Source organism: Hemiscyllium ocellatum, chromosome 20 (genome assembly GCF_020745735.1).
Source record: "Hemiscyllium ocellatum isolate sHemOce1 chromosome 20, sHemOce1.pat.X.cur, whole genome shotgun sequence".
NCBI lineage: Eukaryota > Metazoa > Chordata > Chondrichthyes > Orectolobiformes > Hemiscylliidae > Hemiscyllium > Hemiscyllium ocellatum.
The window spans coordinates 20,126,424-20,144,335 of record NC_083420.1 but is presented as its reverse complement, the minus strand read 5'-3'; the positions used below and the strand labels follow the sequence as shown (position 1 = coordinate 20,144,335).

Here is a 17,912-nt window from a genome sequence, read left to right as displayed (position 1 = left end):
ATCTAGTGCATCCTAAATTTTGCTTAATCACATCATAATTGCCTTTGCCCCAATTATTACTCTTGTCCTGCGCTAAAGTAAACATAACTGAATTATGGTCACTCTCACCAAAGTGCTCACCTACCTCCAAATCTTACACCTGGCCTGGTTCATTACCCAGTGCCAAACCAATGTGGCCTCTCTCCTTGTTGGCCTGTCTACATGCTGTGTCAGGAACCCCCCGCCCTTGCACACATTTCACAAAAACTGACCCATCTGAAGTACTTGAACTTTAGTATTTCCAGTCAATATTTGGAAAATTAAGATCCCCATCACAACTACCCTAGTACTCTCACACCTATCCAGAATCATCTTTGCAATCCTTTCCTCTACATCTCTGGAACTATTCGGAGGCCTATAGAAAACTCCCAACAGGGTGATCTCTCCTTTCCTGTTTCTAACCTCAGCCCATACTACCTCAGTAGATGAGTCCTCAAGTGTCCTTTCTGTCACTGTCATACTGTCCTTGACTAACAATGCCACACCTCCCCCTCTTTTATCATCTTACTAAGACATCTAAATCCTGGAACTTGCAACAATCAATCCTGTCCCGCTCTATCCATGTCTTTGAAATGGCCACAACATCCAAATCCCATATACCAACCTATGCTGCAGTTTCACCAACCTTATTCTGGATGTTCCTGGTGTTGAATTGGACACACTTCAAACCACCTTCCTGCTTACTGGTGCACTCTTGTGACCTTGAAACTATATTTCTGACCTCACCATTCAACCTCCTGGACATTGGAGCTACAATTCAGGATCCCATCCCCTTGCTGAATGAGTTTAAACTCTCCTGAAGAGCATTAGCAAATTTCATCCCCAGGATATTTGTGCCCCTCTGGTTCAGGTGTACACTATCCTGTTCGTAGATGTCCCACCTACCCAAAATATAAAGAGGAACAATGTCGCTGTTAAGACTTCTCATACAAGAGTAATGCAAAATCAGTGCTAGACACTAGACCAAATTATCTCAATTGAATGGTTTTGACAAATTAGTACTGGTGGAAATCCTCAAATTAATTCAGAGGGTGTATTATGTGCATTTATGGTTACGTAAAGTTCCTAAGTTTTCAACTATTCTGAGGATTGAAATAGAGCAGTGGTAGCTTCTAGAGTTGCAGCTGTTTGTGATTTGGGATTTCAGTGTTTATCTTTTCGACAGCATATGCAAAATGTTGTAATAATTAATATTTAGGCACCTTTTACTATTTACAAATGTTTTCTGAATTTCTTTGATTGTGAACGTTATGTTTGATTTCTCATCCAATGAGTATATTCATGTAGTCATTAAAGTATTTCAGAAAAAAGATGTATTCACTGATCCCGAGCAATAGTTGTAGCTCCTGATTCTCAATATTCATTTTTTTTAAAAAAGTGAAGCAACAGTGCTCAGTTTCTATTTAGCTTTGGGCAAGGGGAGGGGTTGAGAAGAAATAGTTATTTTCAACTTGTTCTGTTTCCTGACATGATTGAAGAATGGATGGAATAAATCAGAGTTTTTCATGTTGAATTGAAATGATTTTGTGCAAGAGGGGGGCTGACCTCTTTTTGGTCTAGTTGTTTAAAGGAGACACTTGATCAGGGACAGAAAAAACAACGTACGAGAACACTAAGGTTCTTGCTCACTCTTTTCTTGGGTGCTACTGTACCCCATTCATCAAAATACAGTTGACTAGCTTCATTGCCATATCCAACCATTGATTTGGTGTACACGACCAATTGTGGCAGTTATGTAGAATTGGACATTTGAACCTTTAACTTGCCACATTGGTTGCTCTGTAATTGTTTAATTTGCGTGGAGAGAATCTTGAAAAATATCTTCGGAATAATTTTCATCTGTGTGGAATGCTCTGCCCCAGAGGGCAGTGGAGGCCCAGTCTCTGGATTCATTTAAGAAAGAGTTGGATAGAGCTCTCAAAGATAGTGGAATCAAGGGTTATGGAGATAAGGCAGGAAGCGGATACTGATTAGGAATGATCAACCATGATCATATTGAATGGCAGTGCAGGCTCAAAGGGCTGAATGGCCTACTCCTGCGCCTATTGTCTATTATCTATTGTCCTTTATCATGAACTGGAGGTTGTTTGTCCCACCTGGGTTATATATTAATCCGACTTTTCTCAAATCATTGAAAAACTATGCCCTTGTTTTGAAATGTCACACCAAAGTGTTTATGTATGCAGGAGCTTTAGATTGACTGCTATTCAGGAGGTCAGCGCTGATCTGCCTTAATTGTTAAGATTCAGTATTGCCTTTGTAGTCCTCAATGTACCAACCTTTCTCAGATAGCATTCTCAGAAACGAATTTCTGTGTGTGCCCTTGAGTTAGTGCAAAATCATTTGAACTCTGGAACCTGACTTTGAATCCAACCCAGATAAGTGGTGCAAAAGGCAGTTGGTATCAATGTGAAATGAGTTTGAAGCAATCAAATTTCTAATGAGCATTGTTCACTGTTACTTCCCATGTTTCTTCCTTCCCACCTTCCTGATTCTGTGTGATTTTAATGCCTCTTTTAATTAGGAAAGCTTACATTTATACAGCATGTTCTTAACGTCAGAACTTTCTAAAGTACTTTACGGCCAGATGATACTTTCTAAAGTCTAGTCACTGTTAAAATGGCAGGAAACAAAGCCAATTTGCATAATGGTCTCCCACAAATGGCTGAATTAACATCTGTCACAGTACCGGAGTCATCTACAAGACGTCACCTTTGACAGTGCAGTGGTTGCGTAATACTGACCTAAATTTTGTGCTCAGGTCCCTGGAGTGGGACTTAAACCTGCATCCTTCTGTCTCACAAACCAGAATCAGTCGGTTCCATAGGCAGGCACTGAGGAGATGTGGCTGTGGTAGCGAGTCTGCTTCAGGACATGGCTGAAGAGCTTCAGAGCAGAGCAGATGACCTGGGGGTTGCAGTGAGAGAGAAACCCACTGAGATCCTACTAGAGGGAGGAGGAGAACTTCTTCAAGGTATAGGCATCCTTGGAAGAGGCATCACAATAGGGTTAAAATCAACTCGGAGAAAGTGAAGACTGCAGATGCTGGAGATCAGAGTCAAGAGTGTGGTGTTGAAAGAGCACAGCAAGTCAGGCAGCATCCGAGGAATAGGCGAATCAATGTTTTGGGCATATGCCCTTTCTACTAATTCTCGTAATCTCTTTCCCCTAATGTGAGAACAGGGTGAAAAGTGCATTCTGGGACAATGGGGGAGGTCTGTTGGTTTGTAATCTCTTACTTGGTGGAATATAAGCAATGTGCCTACATCGCAGAATGGTTTAATCTTCTGGGAAATCAGAGGCAAATCGAAGTTTTGAAACACTTGAGCATTTGAGGTTTTCAGAAGCACAATTGTTACATTCTCATCTCATCTTTGAATCCAACCCGTAAAGATGAGGTGGAAGTCTGTTCTTTGTACCTGCTGTAAGAGCTTGGAAGTGAAATAATTTTGGGCAGTCTCCATCTATTTCCTAATGGGAACACGGCCACAGCACAAAATTTTGTGTAATTTGGCACAAATTGGCAGTCTGTCTCTGAAAAGCTGTGAGGCTGGATGGTGTGGAAAGTAGAAGCAGTACGTTGGTGTAATAGTTGGTGATCATTATGAGACTTCAAAGTGAAGGCACATGTCAAAAAAAGAACTGTGAGAGTTTTATGCTTCATGTCACAACATGGTATCTGTAACAGGAATGTTTCATGTCGACAGAAGAAACGTATTTTGAATGTCAACACTGCACTTAATGAACATAAATTCCTTTTTGCGCAGGTTATGATTTTAAAATCAAGCTTTTTAAAGTACATGTACATACAGTAAAATGTTTCTCGACTGTTCTTAAGCATGTTGTAATTCATTATCTAACTTCAACCTTGATGCTTTTTCTGCAGCTGGAGCAGACGGCTGTTGAGATAGGTGTAAACAATGCATTCAGCACAAGCATAAATCACTGTGTCTGATAAAATGTATTGCATAGAATCATTTAGCACAGAGGGTCCATTCAACTCATCATGGCTGTACTGGCTCTTTGCAAGAGTAGTCCAACTAGTCTAACTTGTCTGTACTTTTCCTGCACTGCAGTTTTTTTTCTTTTAGATGCATACATCTAATTCCCTTTTTGAATTTTATTAATGTGTTACTTCCACCCTTTTGAAGCAGTCCATTCCATATATCAGCCAAATGTACATGTAGAATTCACTTTTTTTCTCTCAATGGACTGAGACCATAAGATCCCAAGAAATAGGAACATGAGTAGGCTGTTTGACCCCTCAAACCTGCTACACCATTTGAAAGGATCATGTCTGATCTAACAATCCTCATGTTCATTTTCCTGCCTTTTTCCCATACCTCTTTATTCCATACTGATGGGGCTTCCTCTATCTCAGCCTTAAATATACAGAATGACTCTGCCCCACAGCTCTCTGTGAAAAGGAGTTTCAAAGACCCCCTGAGAGAAGAAATTGCTCCTCACACCACTTGGAATCCCTTTATTCTGAGGTTATACCATCTGGCCCTAGACTGCACCACAAGGGGACACATCTTCCCTGCATTTACTCTGTTAAGCCCCTGAAAACATTCATATGTTTTGATGCGATCCTCTCTCATTCTTCTAAATGAGTAGAGCCCCAATATGTTTAGCCTTTGCTGATACGACAGTCTCCATACCAGGGCATCCTCGTGAACCTTTTCCAAATAGTCTCCAATGAAGTAATATCTTTCCTTAAATAAGGAGGTCAAAACTGCTCATAATGTTCCAGATGTGACCTCCCCAACACCATGTACAATTGCAACAAGACTTTCCTACTCCAACCTCCTTGAAATAGGAGCCTGCATTCCATTAGCTTTCCTGATTACCTATTGCACTTGTGTCCTAGCTTTGTGTTTTGTGCTTCAGTACACCCAAGTCCCTTGCAGTCTGTTGCAGTTTTTCTTCATTTAAGTAATACGCTGTGCTTTTGTTCTCCCTTCCAAAATGAATAATGTCACATTTTGCCATATTATACCCTATTTGCCAACTTTTTGCCCACTTACTTAACCTATTTATATCTCTCTGTAATTTGTATGTATCCCTCTCACAACTTGCCTTTCCATTTACTTTTGTGTCATCTGCAAATATGGCTACAGAACATTTGTTTCCTTCCTCCAAGTCACTAATATATATTTTAAACAATCCCTGTGGATTGTCACAGGTCATGGACCTGAAGAAGATCCCATTATCCCCACTCTCTGTTTCTGGCTCATTAACCAGTTCACTGTTTGTGGCAGTGTGCTACCTCCCAACACCATCTTATGACTTTTGTAAGTTAGCTTATCAAGGCTTCCTTAAGTCCAAGTACAACATACATTCTGGTTTCCCCTGAATCTATTCTGGTTGAGCTCTCAGGCATGATTTCCCTTACATGAAGTCATGCTGACTCTGCTTGATTAGATTATGATATTCCAAATGTTCCGCTGTTACCTGTCCTAATAATTGATTCCAATATTTTTCCAATAATAGATGTGAGGCTCATCAGCCTATAGTTAACAGCTTTTTGCCTCCCCATTTTGAGGGGGTCTTATTACAGACAATTTTCCAAATATCCACTGATACTTCTGGAGAGTCCAAGGATGTCTTGAAAATTACAACCAACTCATTCACTATCATTGTAGCTACATCTTTTAGGATTCAATTATGTAAGCCATCAGGCCAGGGGACTTATCTGCCTTTGGCCCTATTAGTTATCTATTTTACTTCTCTAGTGATGGTACTTAATTCCTCCCCCGTATTCTTTGGGATTAATGGGATGTTCGAAATATCATCCACCAAAAAAAACTGTTGCAAGCTATCTATTTAACTCCTCTATCATCGCCTTGTTTCCCATAATTCTCTTCCCAGATCCTTTTCTAAGGGGCATCTGGTCACCCCTCTCTTCCTTTTCATATATTTAAAGAAACCCTTATTGCCAGTTTTAATATTCCTCACTAGTTTGCTGTGATAGGCTTTTTTTCCCTTTTTTTTCTTTTTAGTTGGCCTTTGCTGGATTCTGAATTTATCCCATTCTTCAAGGCTGTCACTGAGTTTTGCATCTGTAAATGCTTTTGCTTTTAGTTTAAGACTGTCCTTAACTACTTTGTCTAGGTAAACTGTAGTCCGTGCAGACATAAGTTTGTTTCATTTCTTCATTCTATTCTCTGAAATAATGCAGGATTGATTCTTTATTGAAATCCCCTTTTATGCTGATCTGTTGACTCTGCAACTGTCACAAGGAGGAGCTTTGGCATCATTTCTTCAAATACTGAGACTTGACACACCCAGTTTGTTTACTGGCAATAGATATCAGATATTGTAGGCAAATTGGCTCTGCAGTGAGAAGTCTCCTGTAAAGAGGTTAAAAACAATGACTGCAGATGCTGGAAACCAGATTCTGGGTTAGTGGTGCTGGATGAGCACAGCAGTTCAGGCAGCATCCAAAGTGCAGCGAAATCGACGATAAAGGGCTTTTGCCCGAAACGACAGTCTCCTGTAAAGACTCTACTCTGTTTTTGTGAATTATTTATGCCATTACAGTGAGCTGTTTACATACTGCAAAATGAAGCCTGTGGACTGGTTGCAGGTAGAAAAGACCTTGGCTTCCTTGGCTGCAGCACAGAACTTCGACAATTTTTTGCATCTGTACAGACAACACATAAAGCAACTGATTGGATGGGTGGCTGACACACAACACCAGTGGACCAACTACTCTGTGCAGCACTTGCAGTTTGAAACTATTATAACTCAATCAGGTAAGAAATATCAGTCTTTTACATTTTACATCACTGATATATTACAGAGACATCTTTTATTACATTTGCTGCATGTGAAGTTTCCTGTGTACTTGAGAAAGCAGAGTATATTTTAGATTGTCAAGCTGTATCCTTAAATAAAAATTGTATATGCTTCAATCAGATCACCTCTTGCTCTCCTAAGCTGTGTAAAATATGGGCTGAATCTGTTTGACCTTCCCTCATCAGATATTTTTCTCATTTCAGGAATTAGTATACTGATCAGAGTCCTATATAAATAAAATGATAATTTTCTTTATTATTTACAACTTAACTGTTTTCCTTTCCAAACTATTTGTCAAACCTCTTATGGGGAGTGGGATTTAGATGGGAAAATCTCAATGTTTTAATCTCTCAACTGCAATCTTTTCCTACTTGAAATAAATTAACATCACATCTGTGATAACCCCTTTAAGGCCCAAAGGGAATCGCTAATAAATCTCCCTGTGGAGCTCTGTGTGTTGATTTCCTTGGTAACTGGCAATGGCGTGCCTAGCTGGAACTCATCAACTGAACCCCTTTAGGAAGCAGACCTAGGGCAGTTGTGGCACAGAGATAGAGTCCCTACCCCTGGACCAAAAGGCCTAGGTACAAATCCTACCTGTTGTGTAATTCCCCACATGTCTGAACACATTGAATATAAAAAAAGGTTCATTTTTAAAAAAACTATAAAGCAGATGCAGGGATGGGTCTGCAGAACTGGGACTAGTCTATATATGCCACAAGTAGAGCCTCTATTTTAGTGTTCAACACTAAAGGATGCTCTTTTCCAGTTGGGCTTTGTTAATGATTACAGCATCCAAGAAAGACTGGTTTTCAGTTGCCTTTAGTATTTCTGCCCCTACCTAGATTGCTATAATGCCAAAAAAAACAAAATTTTGTATGATCACCTGAATATTCTCCTGTTTCCAGTATCCACCAGCAATGTTCTTTTCATATGGTTTGTGATAAGATTTCCTTTTTACTAGTTTCATTTTCCAGAACCAAAGCAGTTATTTTCAAACAAATCCCGTATCTTGACATTCAGTTTGACTTTATTTTTCAGATCTTCTGATGAGCCAAAAATCACAATATTTCATGCCTCTTCAATTCAATCCTAATTGAACAATTGGGTTAATTTTAATTTAATGTGTTCTTGAATTGAAAAGCCGATTTCATAGGAACGAGTTAGCCTAATTGCACGTAAAACTATTAATAGTAGAAATAAGCAACTTGATCCCATTGAGGCTGCTCTGCCATTCAGTAAGATCATGACTGATCTCTGTTTTGAATTCCACATTTCCACTGACCCTCGATAGCCTTCGCTTCATGTTAGTCAAGGGAATCATTATATCTTCGTATTAAATAAATTTTCAAAGACCTCATTTCCACTGCCTTCTAAAGCAGAATGGTCCAATGCTACATAGTCATGTGAGAGAATTTTGCCTCATTTGTGTTCTAAAAGGGCAACCTCTGCTTTTAAGTAGTGAACCAACCAACCGCCCCTACCCCTCCTCCTCCAAACACACATTTCATTCACTCACTCGACCGCAAGAGGAAGCATTCTCCACAATCACCTTGTCCATTCAGGATTTTAGTCTCGAGTCACACCACTTGCTCTTCTGAACTCCAGCAGAAACAAGCCCAATTTGTCCAATCCTTTGTCATCAGACAACTTGCTTGTTCCAGGTATCAATCTAGTAACCTTCTTCTGCCCCTGTGCCAAAAAAACAAAATTTTGTATGATCACCTGATTCCATTACTTTGATTGCATTTATCAATCCTTCCTTAAGTAAAGATACCAAAATTTCAGTGAATATCTGAGATATGATCTTACCAGTGCTGTAGAGTCATACTGCATGGAAACAGACTCTTCTATCCAACAAGTCAATGCTGACCATGTTCCCAAACTAAACTACTCCCATCTGTCTGCATTTAGTCCATATCCCCCCATTCTATTTTTACAAACCCTCTATTCCTAGTAACATCCCGGTAAATCTTTTCATAGCCCTCTCTAATTTAGTAATGTCCTTCCTATATTAGGGTGACTAGAACTGGACAGAATACTCCAAAAGAGGCCTCAGCAATGTTATGTTTGATGTTGTGTCATTTTCCACGATGAAATGTAATGATCCTCTGAAGTGACTCTTCATTCACTCACAATGAGATGCTGCTGTTCCTTTAGGATGTTTGTTTCTCCACTGCATCAGTGTAATGTGTTTTCCTGTACTCCCTCTTGTGACCTAGCCAACCATGGGAGTAGTCTTTGAGCAGTGTAGTAAAAACTCCAATGTTCAGGAATGCACATTTTGTCCCATCTGTTCAGCGGCAGGATATCAGGCCTGAGACAGTCACACAGTCTGCCCTGCACTGACAAATCATGGAAGTCATGTCGAGGGTTTACAAGAGCCAACATCTTCCCCATTCCTGGGGTCTACATACTCAAGCCAGGGATTCTCAGTATGTGGCACAAGCAAAGTCCTCCTGAGAGGTAACTCTCAGTGTCTTGCAGGGCTCGTAGGGAGGTGTTTGTATTTGTCCATCTCATCACACTAGCAGCTCACTCACAGAGAAAGTGCAGCCCTTGCAATGATAGTGTCACACTAAAGGGAGAGAGAGAGGGCAGATGGGGCTAATACCATCAGACAAAATGTGACAGATCTGAGGAGCTGCCTTCAGGTTGGTAGTTCTCTGTCTAATATCCTCTTTCATGGAGGGTTGGCCTAGAATATTATAGCACTCCAGGTTTATGGAAGTACCCACTGTCTTACAGCTATAACTGAAGCATAATATCTTTCCTTTTAAGTTCAATTCCTCTCATAATGAAGGATAGCATTCTATTAGCTACCCTAATTACTTGCTGTATGTGTACACTTTTTTTCCTGACATGCTAGAAGCGCAGGTGATCCCTCTGTTTATTAAATAAATGGAGAAGCACAGCAGAAATTGAACAATGTCCCATGTTTCATTCTTCCTACCAAATTGAGCAATTTATATTTTTCTGCCATGTACTCCTTGTGCCAGATTTTGCCTCCTTGCTCAATTGAACTATTTACATTACCATCTGCAACCTCTGATACCTTTTCACAATGCAATTTCTACCTAACTTTGTCATCTGCAAAATTATTTACCATACCTTAGCTCCCCAAATCACAATCAGTAATGAATCGCATAAATTGGAGACCCCAATACAGGGTCATCCCATCCTGCCAATCTGAAAAAGACCCATTTTACTCTGTTTTCTGCCAACCTGCCAGCCAGCTAATCATCTATCCATGCTGATCTGGTGTGCTTTACACCACGAAGTTTTGATTTATGCAATGACCTTTTGAAGTGTTATCTCATAAATGCTTTTTGGAAATCCAAGGAAAGTGCATGTAGAGGTTCCCCTTTATCCAACTGCACTTATTACTCCTTCAAAGAACACCAATAAATTGGATAAACATGATTTCCCTTAGAAAATTGCATACCAACTCTTCCCAATTACGCTGAGTTTTTCCTAAATGCCCTGCTCTTGCCTCTTCAATAAACAATTCTAATCCTTGCCCACAACCAGATGTCAAGCTAAATGGGCCAGGGATTCCTGATTAGTGCATTACTTCATTGAATAGAGGGTGTTACTTGCTCATTTCTCGTCTTTTGGAACCTTTCCAAAATCTTGGAAATTTTGGCAAGTGAACACCAAAGCTTGTTATATTAGCCTCATTTTTAAGATCCAAGGATGAGGTCCATCTGCACCTGGTTGGAGAAAATGAGGACTGCAGATGCTGGAGGTCAGAGTTGACAGTGTAGTGCTGAAAAAGCAGAGCAGGTCAGGCAGCATCTGGGGAGCAGAAGAATCGACGTTTTGGGCGTAAGCCTGATGAAGGGTTTATGCCCAAAACAGCGATTCTCCTGCTCCTCAGATACTGCGTGACCTGTTGTGCTTTTCCAGCTCCACATTCTTGACATCAGGACCCGGTGCTTATCAGCCTGCAGATCCATCACTTAGCTCATTACCACTTCCCTGGTGATTGTAATTTTATCGAGCTCTTCTCTTCCTTCCACTTTCCCCTAACAGCTATTACTGAAATGCTTTATATGGGAACTATAATAAAAACAGAAACTAAATATTTGTTCATTTTGTTTTCCATTCCTTTTTATCTGTTAATTCTCCATTCTCATTCTTGACCCAACATGCACTAACTTTAATCTTCGCCTTTTCACATACAGTTAGTTCTGACATAATGCGACAGTCCCATTTTCGTTTGATTCCACATTATAGGAAAATTATGCAATAGCTGCTTAATTTAAACTAATGTGGCTGGAATTACATTGTAGCCAACCTAGGTAAGGAAAGGTCGTGTTCTACAAATAGCAGTCTAAATTCTTCAGTTGCTTTAAAGAAGACTTGTGTTGAAGAAACATGCATCACTGCAGAACCAACTGTACCTATTCTACTCATTTGCTCATGTCTAGCTTGTTTCCTGTCATACTCCTAGTTCCTTTCTCATGATTTTTTTAAATCATTGAGCAAACAAAGAATGACAGACAATCATCTGATCTTCTACTCACCTGTGCACAGGTATAAGCTTTTTTCTCAAGTTTGATGTTTTCTTCACTCAAGGACCATGGATAGTGAGTCATTCCTTTAGAATTTTTCTTTATGGTAGGAATATGCTTACTGTGAGTACCATGAAATATATGCTTAAATAATTGCTGTTGCTCCTCTGTTGGTCTATGCTGTAGTCCAGTATCCCTGTGCACTTCAGTGAGCTGAGCTTTCATGCCCACATTGGTGTGCTTTGTTAAGTTTAAAATGCTAGTCTTCACCTCTTCTCCATCTCAACTGGATACAAAATCTAATCATAATTTGGTTGCTGCTTCCTATGGCTGTCTTTACTTAATCCTGTCACGTTACACAATGCCACGTCTAGTATAACCTGCTGTCTGACTATTTCCAGAATGTGCTGCTCAAATAAACTATTCTGAAAGCATTCTATGAACTACAAACATCCAATCTATCTAATTGTATGCTTAGTCTGACACTGTGGACTTGTAGACTACTTGCACAAATGATTTCCTTTCCCTGCTATTCCTCATCTCCATCCAAACCAGATGGGTGGGGGGTGGGGGGGATCTCAGAAACCTAAAACAATATAACCATACTAGACAGGGTAACTGCAGTCAGGATGTTCCTGATGACCAGCGAGTCCAGAACCAGAGGTCATAATTTAAAGATGTGCCATTTAAAATTGAAATGAGGAGAAGTGGTTTTACCAAGAGAGTGGTGAGCTTTTGGAATTCTCTGTCAAAGAAAGCCGTTGAGGCCAAAACATTGTTTTCAAGGAGGAGTTAGATATGGTTTTTAGGTATGAAGGGATCAAAAGGTAGGAAGAGAAAGCAGGAGCAGGGTACTGAATTGGATGATCAGCCATGATCATATTCAGTAGCAGAGCCAGCTTGAAGGGCCAAATGGCCTAGTCCTCCAAAATTTTATGTTCCTATTTAATTGCTGTTATTTATCAAGTCTATAAAAGAGGTGATGATTTAGTGGTTTCAATGCTAGACTATGAAATCAGAGACTCGGGTAATGTTCTGAGAGATAGCAAGTGGTGATATTGATTTCATTTTTAAAAGATCTGGAAACGAGTCAAATTGAATGTGAAACCTTTGTCAATTGTGGGAAAAATCTATCGAGTTCACTCATGTCCTTTTGGGAAGCGAATCTGCCATCCTGGCCTTGTCTGGCCTACGTGTGAATCCTGACCCACAGCAATGGGGGTTTCTCTTAACTGCCTTCTGACCATGACACTCACATCTGTGAGTGATTAAAACAAATACAGTAGCGCCTTGACATACAAACGACCCCATTCACGAACAAATCGGTTTACGAACAGGATTGTACGTAAAATTTTGCTTCAACTTACGTACGAAATTCAAGGTACAAACACAAAAAGCCCGTGTGCGACCACGTGGTTTCATTGTTCTGCTTTGCTACGCGCTTGTTGAACGCAAAAGCTCTCTGGCCTCACGTGATCTCATTCAGTTCGTCTTTGGCGCGTACGCTGTAAACAGCGTTCGTTGCTACGTCCAAGCATCCTTCCGGTATCTGAACAGTGGGAAACATTGATTCAGTTCGTGAACTTTTCGGTTTGCAAACCGGGTCCCGGAACGGATTAAGTTCGTAAGTCGAAGCACTACTGTACTTACAATTGCAGTGTTTATATGCTATTTAATTAAATAGGTAACTAGTTTAGGTACAAACACCTAATTTGCTGGAAAATCTCAGCAGTTTTGGCAGCACCTGTGGAGACAAAGCAAAGTTCTCATTTCATGTCAAGTGACCATTCTTCTGAACTAATTTACGTATCTATGTTCAAGTTTTTTTTATTTCTAGAAGCAGTCTCACTTGGGTGACCCCAGCATACTTAGGCAGCACTTACCACATGCCTATTACGTCACTGTTGTGTTTGCACTGATTTTCAAAATTAGTTTGTGCTGGTTCCTAGCAGCTAGGTGTCCTCCACAACGACTAAGAAAGGAAATACAGGACACTGTCTGTAAACGCTCCCCCCCCGCTTTAAATTCATCAAATTCCCACAGTTAGCGATCTCTTGAGGCTTCCAGTCTGTCAGCTGCACTTGTTGCTGTTTGCATTCTCCTAACCTGATATTTATACTCCAGGTGATTTCAGCGAGTCAGCTCTGCTTTCCTGTTGTTCAAGAAATTAGTTTTAGCTAGCTCTCCAATTAAGTAACTGCACTAAACTGTTCTAAGCCTGAAAGAGACTTTAGATTTTAAATTTAACAAAAACAGAAAATCTTAAATGCTGAAGGCTATAAACAACTAACACTGTTCTGTACTCTAATTAGGCATTTAAAATGGGAAATCATTGTTCTCATTGATTAAAGGTATGGATTAATGAAGTATGTTTTAACCAGTAACAAGAGTGGAATTATTATTGCAGTGCAGTGAAATGCATTGTAGTGCAATTTCTGTGTTAAGAATATTGCGAAGAAGCTTGCCTTAGCATCCCAGTATTAAGTAAAATGTTGGAGATTTTCTTGGGAATAACTTTACCCAGTAGCTACCAAAGAAATGTGTGGAGAAGGAAGTGAAACAGGGCTAAGCATCCCATGTAAATTCTAACCACTAGAAAAGTAAACTTTGCAATTATGATACTTGCGTGGAGTGCAAGGGAGAGAAAGTGTTTAATATTTATCTAATTCATGTACAAACTTATTTTTCGTTAATAAGTCAAGCTAACAGCACTTTATTTGCTCCTTTAATTTAGAGACACTGCTGAGAGCATGAAATGTTTTTCTACTCTTTTACATCTTGGATGAGTACCTATTTGTCCCATGGCAAGTATATAATAGAACTGATGCAGCACAATGATCCTTGTTGCAATAATGTCCACAGGAAAATCTTAACTCCTGCATCCCAGAAGCTGTATCTTTTTTATACACAATCCTTACCAAACTCTGTACCCTAGATAACACTTGCACCAATTGCAGTAACCTGGTTACTGATTTTGACATAAGCTTGTGCTGCTGTTACAAATTCTCCCCTCTGTGATGAAGATATGAAGGTGCCCATCACCACTTTACTGATCACAGGAAACACAAACACATGTCTCCCCATATATAAATGGTCCTGTATGTATTTACGAAAGGTCTTTTTTTCTACACTATAAATGCAACTTGATTTTCTGTAGAATGAACTGCCAGGGAAGATAGTGGATGCAGGTACAGTTACATTGTTTAATAAACATTTGGATAGGTTCATGAATAGGGAAGGTTTGGAGGGCTATGGGCCAAGTGCAGGCAGGTGGGACTGGTTTAGTTTGGGAATGTGGTCAGCATCGACTGGTTCGACTGAAGGGTCTGTTTCCGTGCTGTAGGACTCTGTGCTGTTGCTTGAAAACCTGTTAACTCACAGATGTGTGCGCTCTTGGGACCTTTTTCTACAGTTTGAGCAGCCGACTTTTGGAAGAGCTGCATCTTTCAACTTCCATTTCATTTAGCACCTTCACAGTTGACATAGATAGAATGTTTTCATTCCATCAGTCTTAGCCAACTTTCAGATCTTATCCAGCATGTTAGTCAGTCCCTTTGTGGACTTCTGAAGCAGAGCACTACGAACTGTTGCCTCTTAGTTTTAATAGTTTTGGATTTTGTGGTCAGCAGTTGAGGAATAGTGCGCACCATTCCCCCACTGACAGCTGCCCACAAATATTTTGCAAGCTGTAGAGCACAGACTTAGTTTAATCCAGTGTCTGATCCAATATGACGCTGTCCACTGGACATCTGGTAGCATCTGTGAGAAAGGCACAAAACAGCGAGGGCCTTGAGATTCAAGTTTCCTCTTTCAGATATGAAGAATCTCTGCTGAGACATATGAACCAAGAATAATAAATTAGATTCTAATCATGAACAGAAAGCAAAATAGAGGTTGTAAAAATATGTGTTTGAGAAAGATTCATAAGATACGGGCAGGAAAAATAGGGAAGAATTGAATATTTTTACAAATTTTGAACACAAGCTAACTTGGAAAGAAACCAGACTCTGCACTTCTTCTAAATTAAAGTTTTCTGGTTCAGAGAGGTTGTTTGAAGTATGTATCACATCGCCATAAGTTTATTTACTTGTGAATGCATCAGCTCAAAACTCTTCTATGTGTTTATTGGGCATGTCCCTCAACTTCATATGTTATGTATGTTTCAATATTGAATCAATCAGTGAAATTTGTAATAACTCGAGCAGTAGGGGGCAGGGTAACTTGGCCAACTGTTCCCAAATTTCTGCATTTAATTGCACGATTGCATTTACCTGAAGTTGCAAACCAATGTACTCCACTGACGAGACTAAATGCTGTTAAAGCAAAATGAGGGCTGAAGTGCTGGTGATGTGACCAGTAATTGAATAACTTCATAACTTGTTTGTGGCCTGTTGGAAATGCAGTCAAAATGATTTCACAGTTTACAGCAGATATTTCGTATAACCAAGCTTCTGAGACAATGTGTAAATGAAGTAAACAAAAACTGTGTTCTCAGATCTAAAATTAGAGCAAATATTTGTGCATCACCTGAAAGGATAAAGGACGCCTGGAGTTCCATATCCTCCTCCAAACCCAACTCTTATCATATTTGGAATATTTTGCCATCATTATATTAAATTGGTAAATAACAGCAAATGGGGCCAGTTAATCTACTCCCTTGATAGAGGAACAAAGTAACGTTTTTATTTCTTTTGTATTTGAGCAGATGATGATAGCAAGTTTCTTTCTTTTCATTCATAAAAAATGCAAACGTCAGATTTGAGCTTTATGGTGGTCTTTTGTTTCTTTGTGGTATTTTCTACCGTATCTGTTTCTCAGTTTCCATAAGTAACAACATCCTTCTCTCACCTCTCCCAACCATCTCCTTCAACTCTTTCTAGTTTGCACCTTCTATTTGATTGACCATACCCCACCTTTCTTAACTTAGAATTTTGCTACCCACACTCTGAAACTTGGAATTATTTTGCATTTTGTTAACCTAAAATACATGTCCTTTTAGTTTTATGAAAACTGAAAGAACTGCAGATGGAAAAACTCCGCCGGTCTGGCCGCATCAGTGAAAAGAAATGAGGCTTAATGTTTTGGGTAAAGTGACTCTTCCTCAGGAATGATGGAAGCTAGGAAAATATTGGTTTATATGCAGAACATAGGGTAGGGGGAGGGGATAAGGAATAAATGATAGATGAGGATAGGTTCGGAGCCTCCAAATTGTCTACCTTCTTCCTCAGCTGAGGATTCCCCAGCACCATTGTGGATGGCCCTCAGCTAGGTCTGATCCATCTCTTGCACTTCATCTCTCACCCTCTCTGTTTCTTCCTGCAAAAGTGATAGGGTCTCTCTCTCCAGCGCCTCCCCACCCCTTGGCCTCACCTACCATCCCACGAGCATCCACATCCAAGGATCATTTGCCACCATTTCTACCACCTCAAGCGAGGTGCCACCACCAGACATATATTCCCCTCCACTCCCTTGTTAGACTTCTGCAGGGACTGTTCCCTCCGGATACCCTGGGCCACTTTTCTTTCACCCCCAATAGCTCTGACAGCCTCTCAGCACGTTCTGCTGCAACTGCAGAAATTGTAACACCTGTCCATTTACTTCCTTCCTCCTCAATATCCAAGGGCCAAACACACCTTCCAGGTGAAGCAGCGCTTTCCCTGCACTTCACGTAATTTAGTCAACTGTATTTGCTGCTTACAATGTGGTCTCTTCTGCATGGGGGAAATAAAGTGTAGACTGGGTGATTGCTTTGCAGAACACCTGTGTTCTGATCACCAAAAAGGTATGAGCTTTCAGTTGCTTGCTGCAGTGCCCTGTTCCTTGTTCCTTGGCCAACATTTCTATCTCAGGCTTGCTGCAGTGCTTCAGCAAAACTCATTGTAAGCTGGAAGAACAGCATTTTCCACCCGGTGACCCTGCAGTCTTCCAGATTCAATATCGAGTCGATAAATTTAGAGCCTGACCTCTCCCATGTCCTCACCTGACAACCTGGTCTGCTATTACAGACCACCCATTGTTAGTCATTAACAGTCCCCATTAATAGTTATTCACCCTCTTAAGCCAGATTGTTATCCACTCCTTTGTCAGACTGCTCCTCTCTCTCTTTGGGTGCTATCGTCACCTATCATTTCCTCCTTAACCCCTCCCCCTATCCTATCTTCAGCATATAAACTGATGTTTTCCTAACTACCGTCAGTTCTGACGAAGCGTAATTCAACCAAAACGTTAACTCTGATTTTCCTTCACTGGTGCTGCCAGACATGCTGAGCTTTCTGGAAATTTCTATTTTATTTTCCGTTTTAGATTTCTTTTCTTCGGCCTATCCATGATGATAGAAACTCTCTCCAATTCACTTAATACAAGGTGGCAAGTTCAACAAGCACTTACCATCTGGTAAGGTTGTGACGTGATTTCTACTATCCAGTGTACATTGTGTATGTCTACTGTTGATTTAAGTCGAAGTCTCCTGTTCTGTATGCTACTGTTGAAAGGATATTTGTGGAGTTTTGAGCTCAGGCCTATGTGTTTGAAATTACTATTTTTTTGCTGTCTCAA

The 17,912-nt window shown here is 40.2% G+C and overlaps 1 protein-coding gene across 1 annotated transcript in view; it reads left to right on the top strand.

Annotated features, from left to right (window-relative positions):
• Window positions 1–17,912, top strand: part of LOC132825165 (dynein axonemal assembly factor 5-like) — a 122,670-nt gene that overhangs the window by 85,170 nt on the left and 19,588 nt on the right. The window contains exon 8 of the mRNA XM_060840189.1: window positions 6,629–6,797. Coding sequence (XP_060696172.1) covers window positions 6,629–6,797 — 169 coding nt within the window. The remainder of the gene's footprint in view (window positions 1–6,628; window positions 6,798–17,912) is intronic.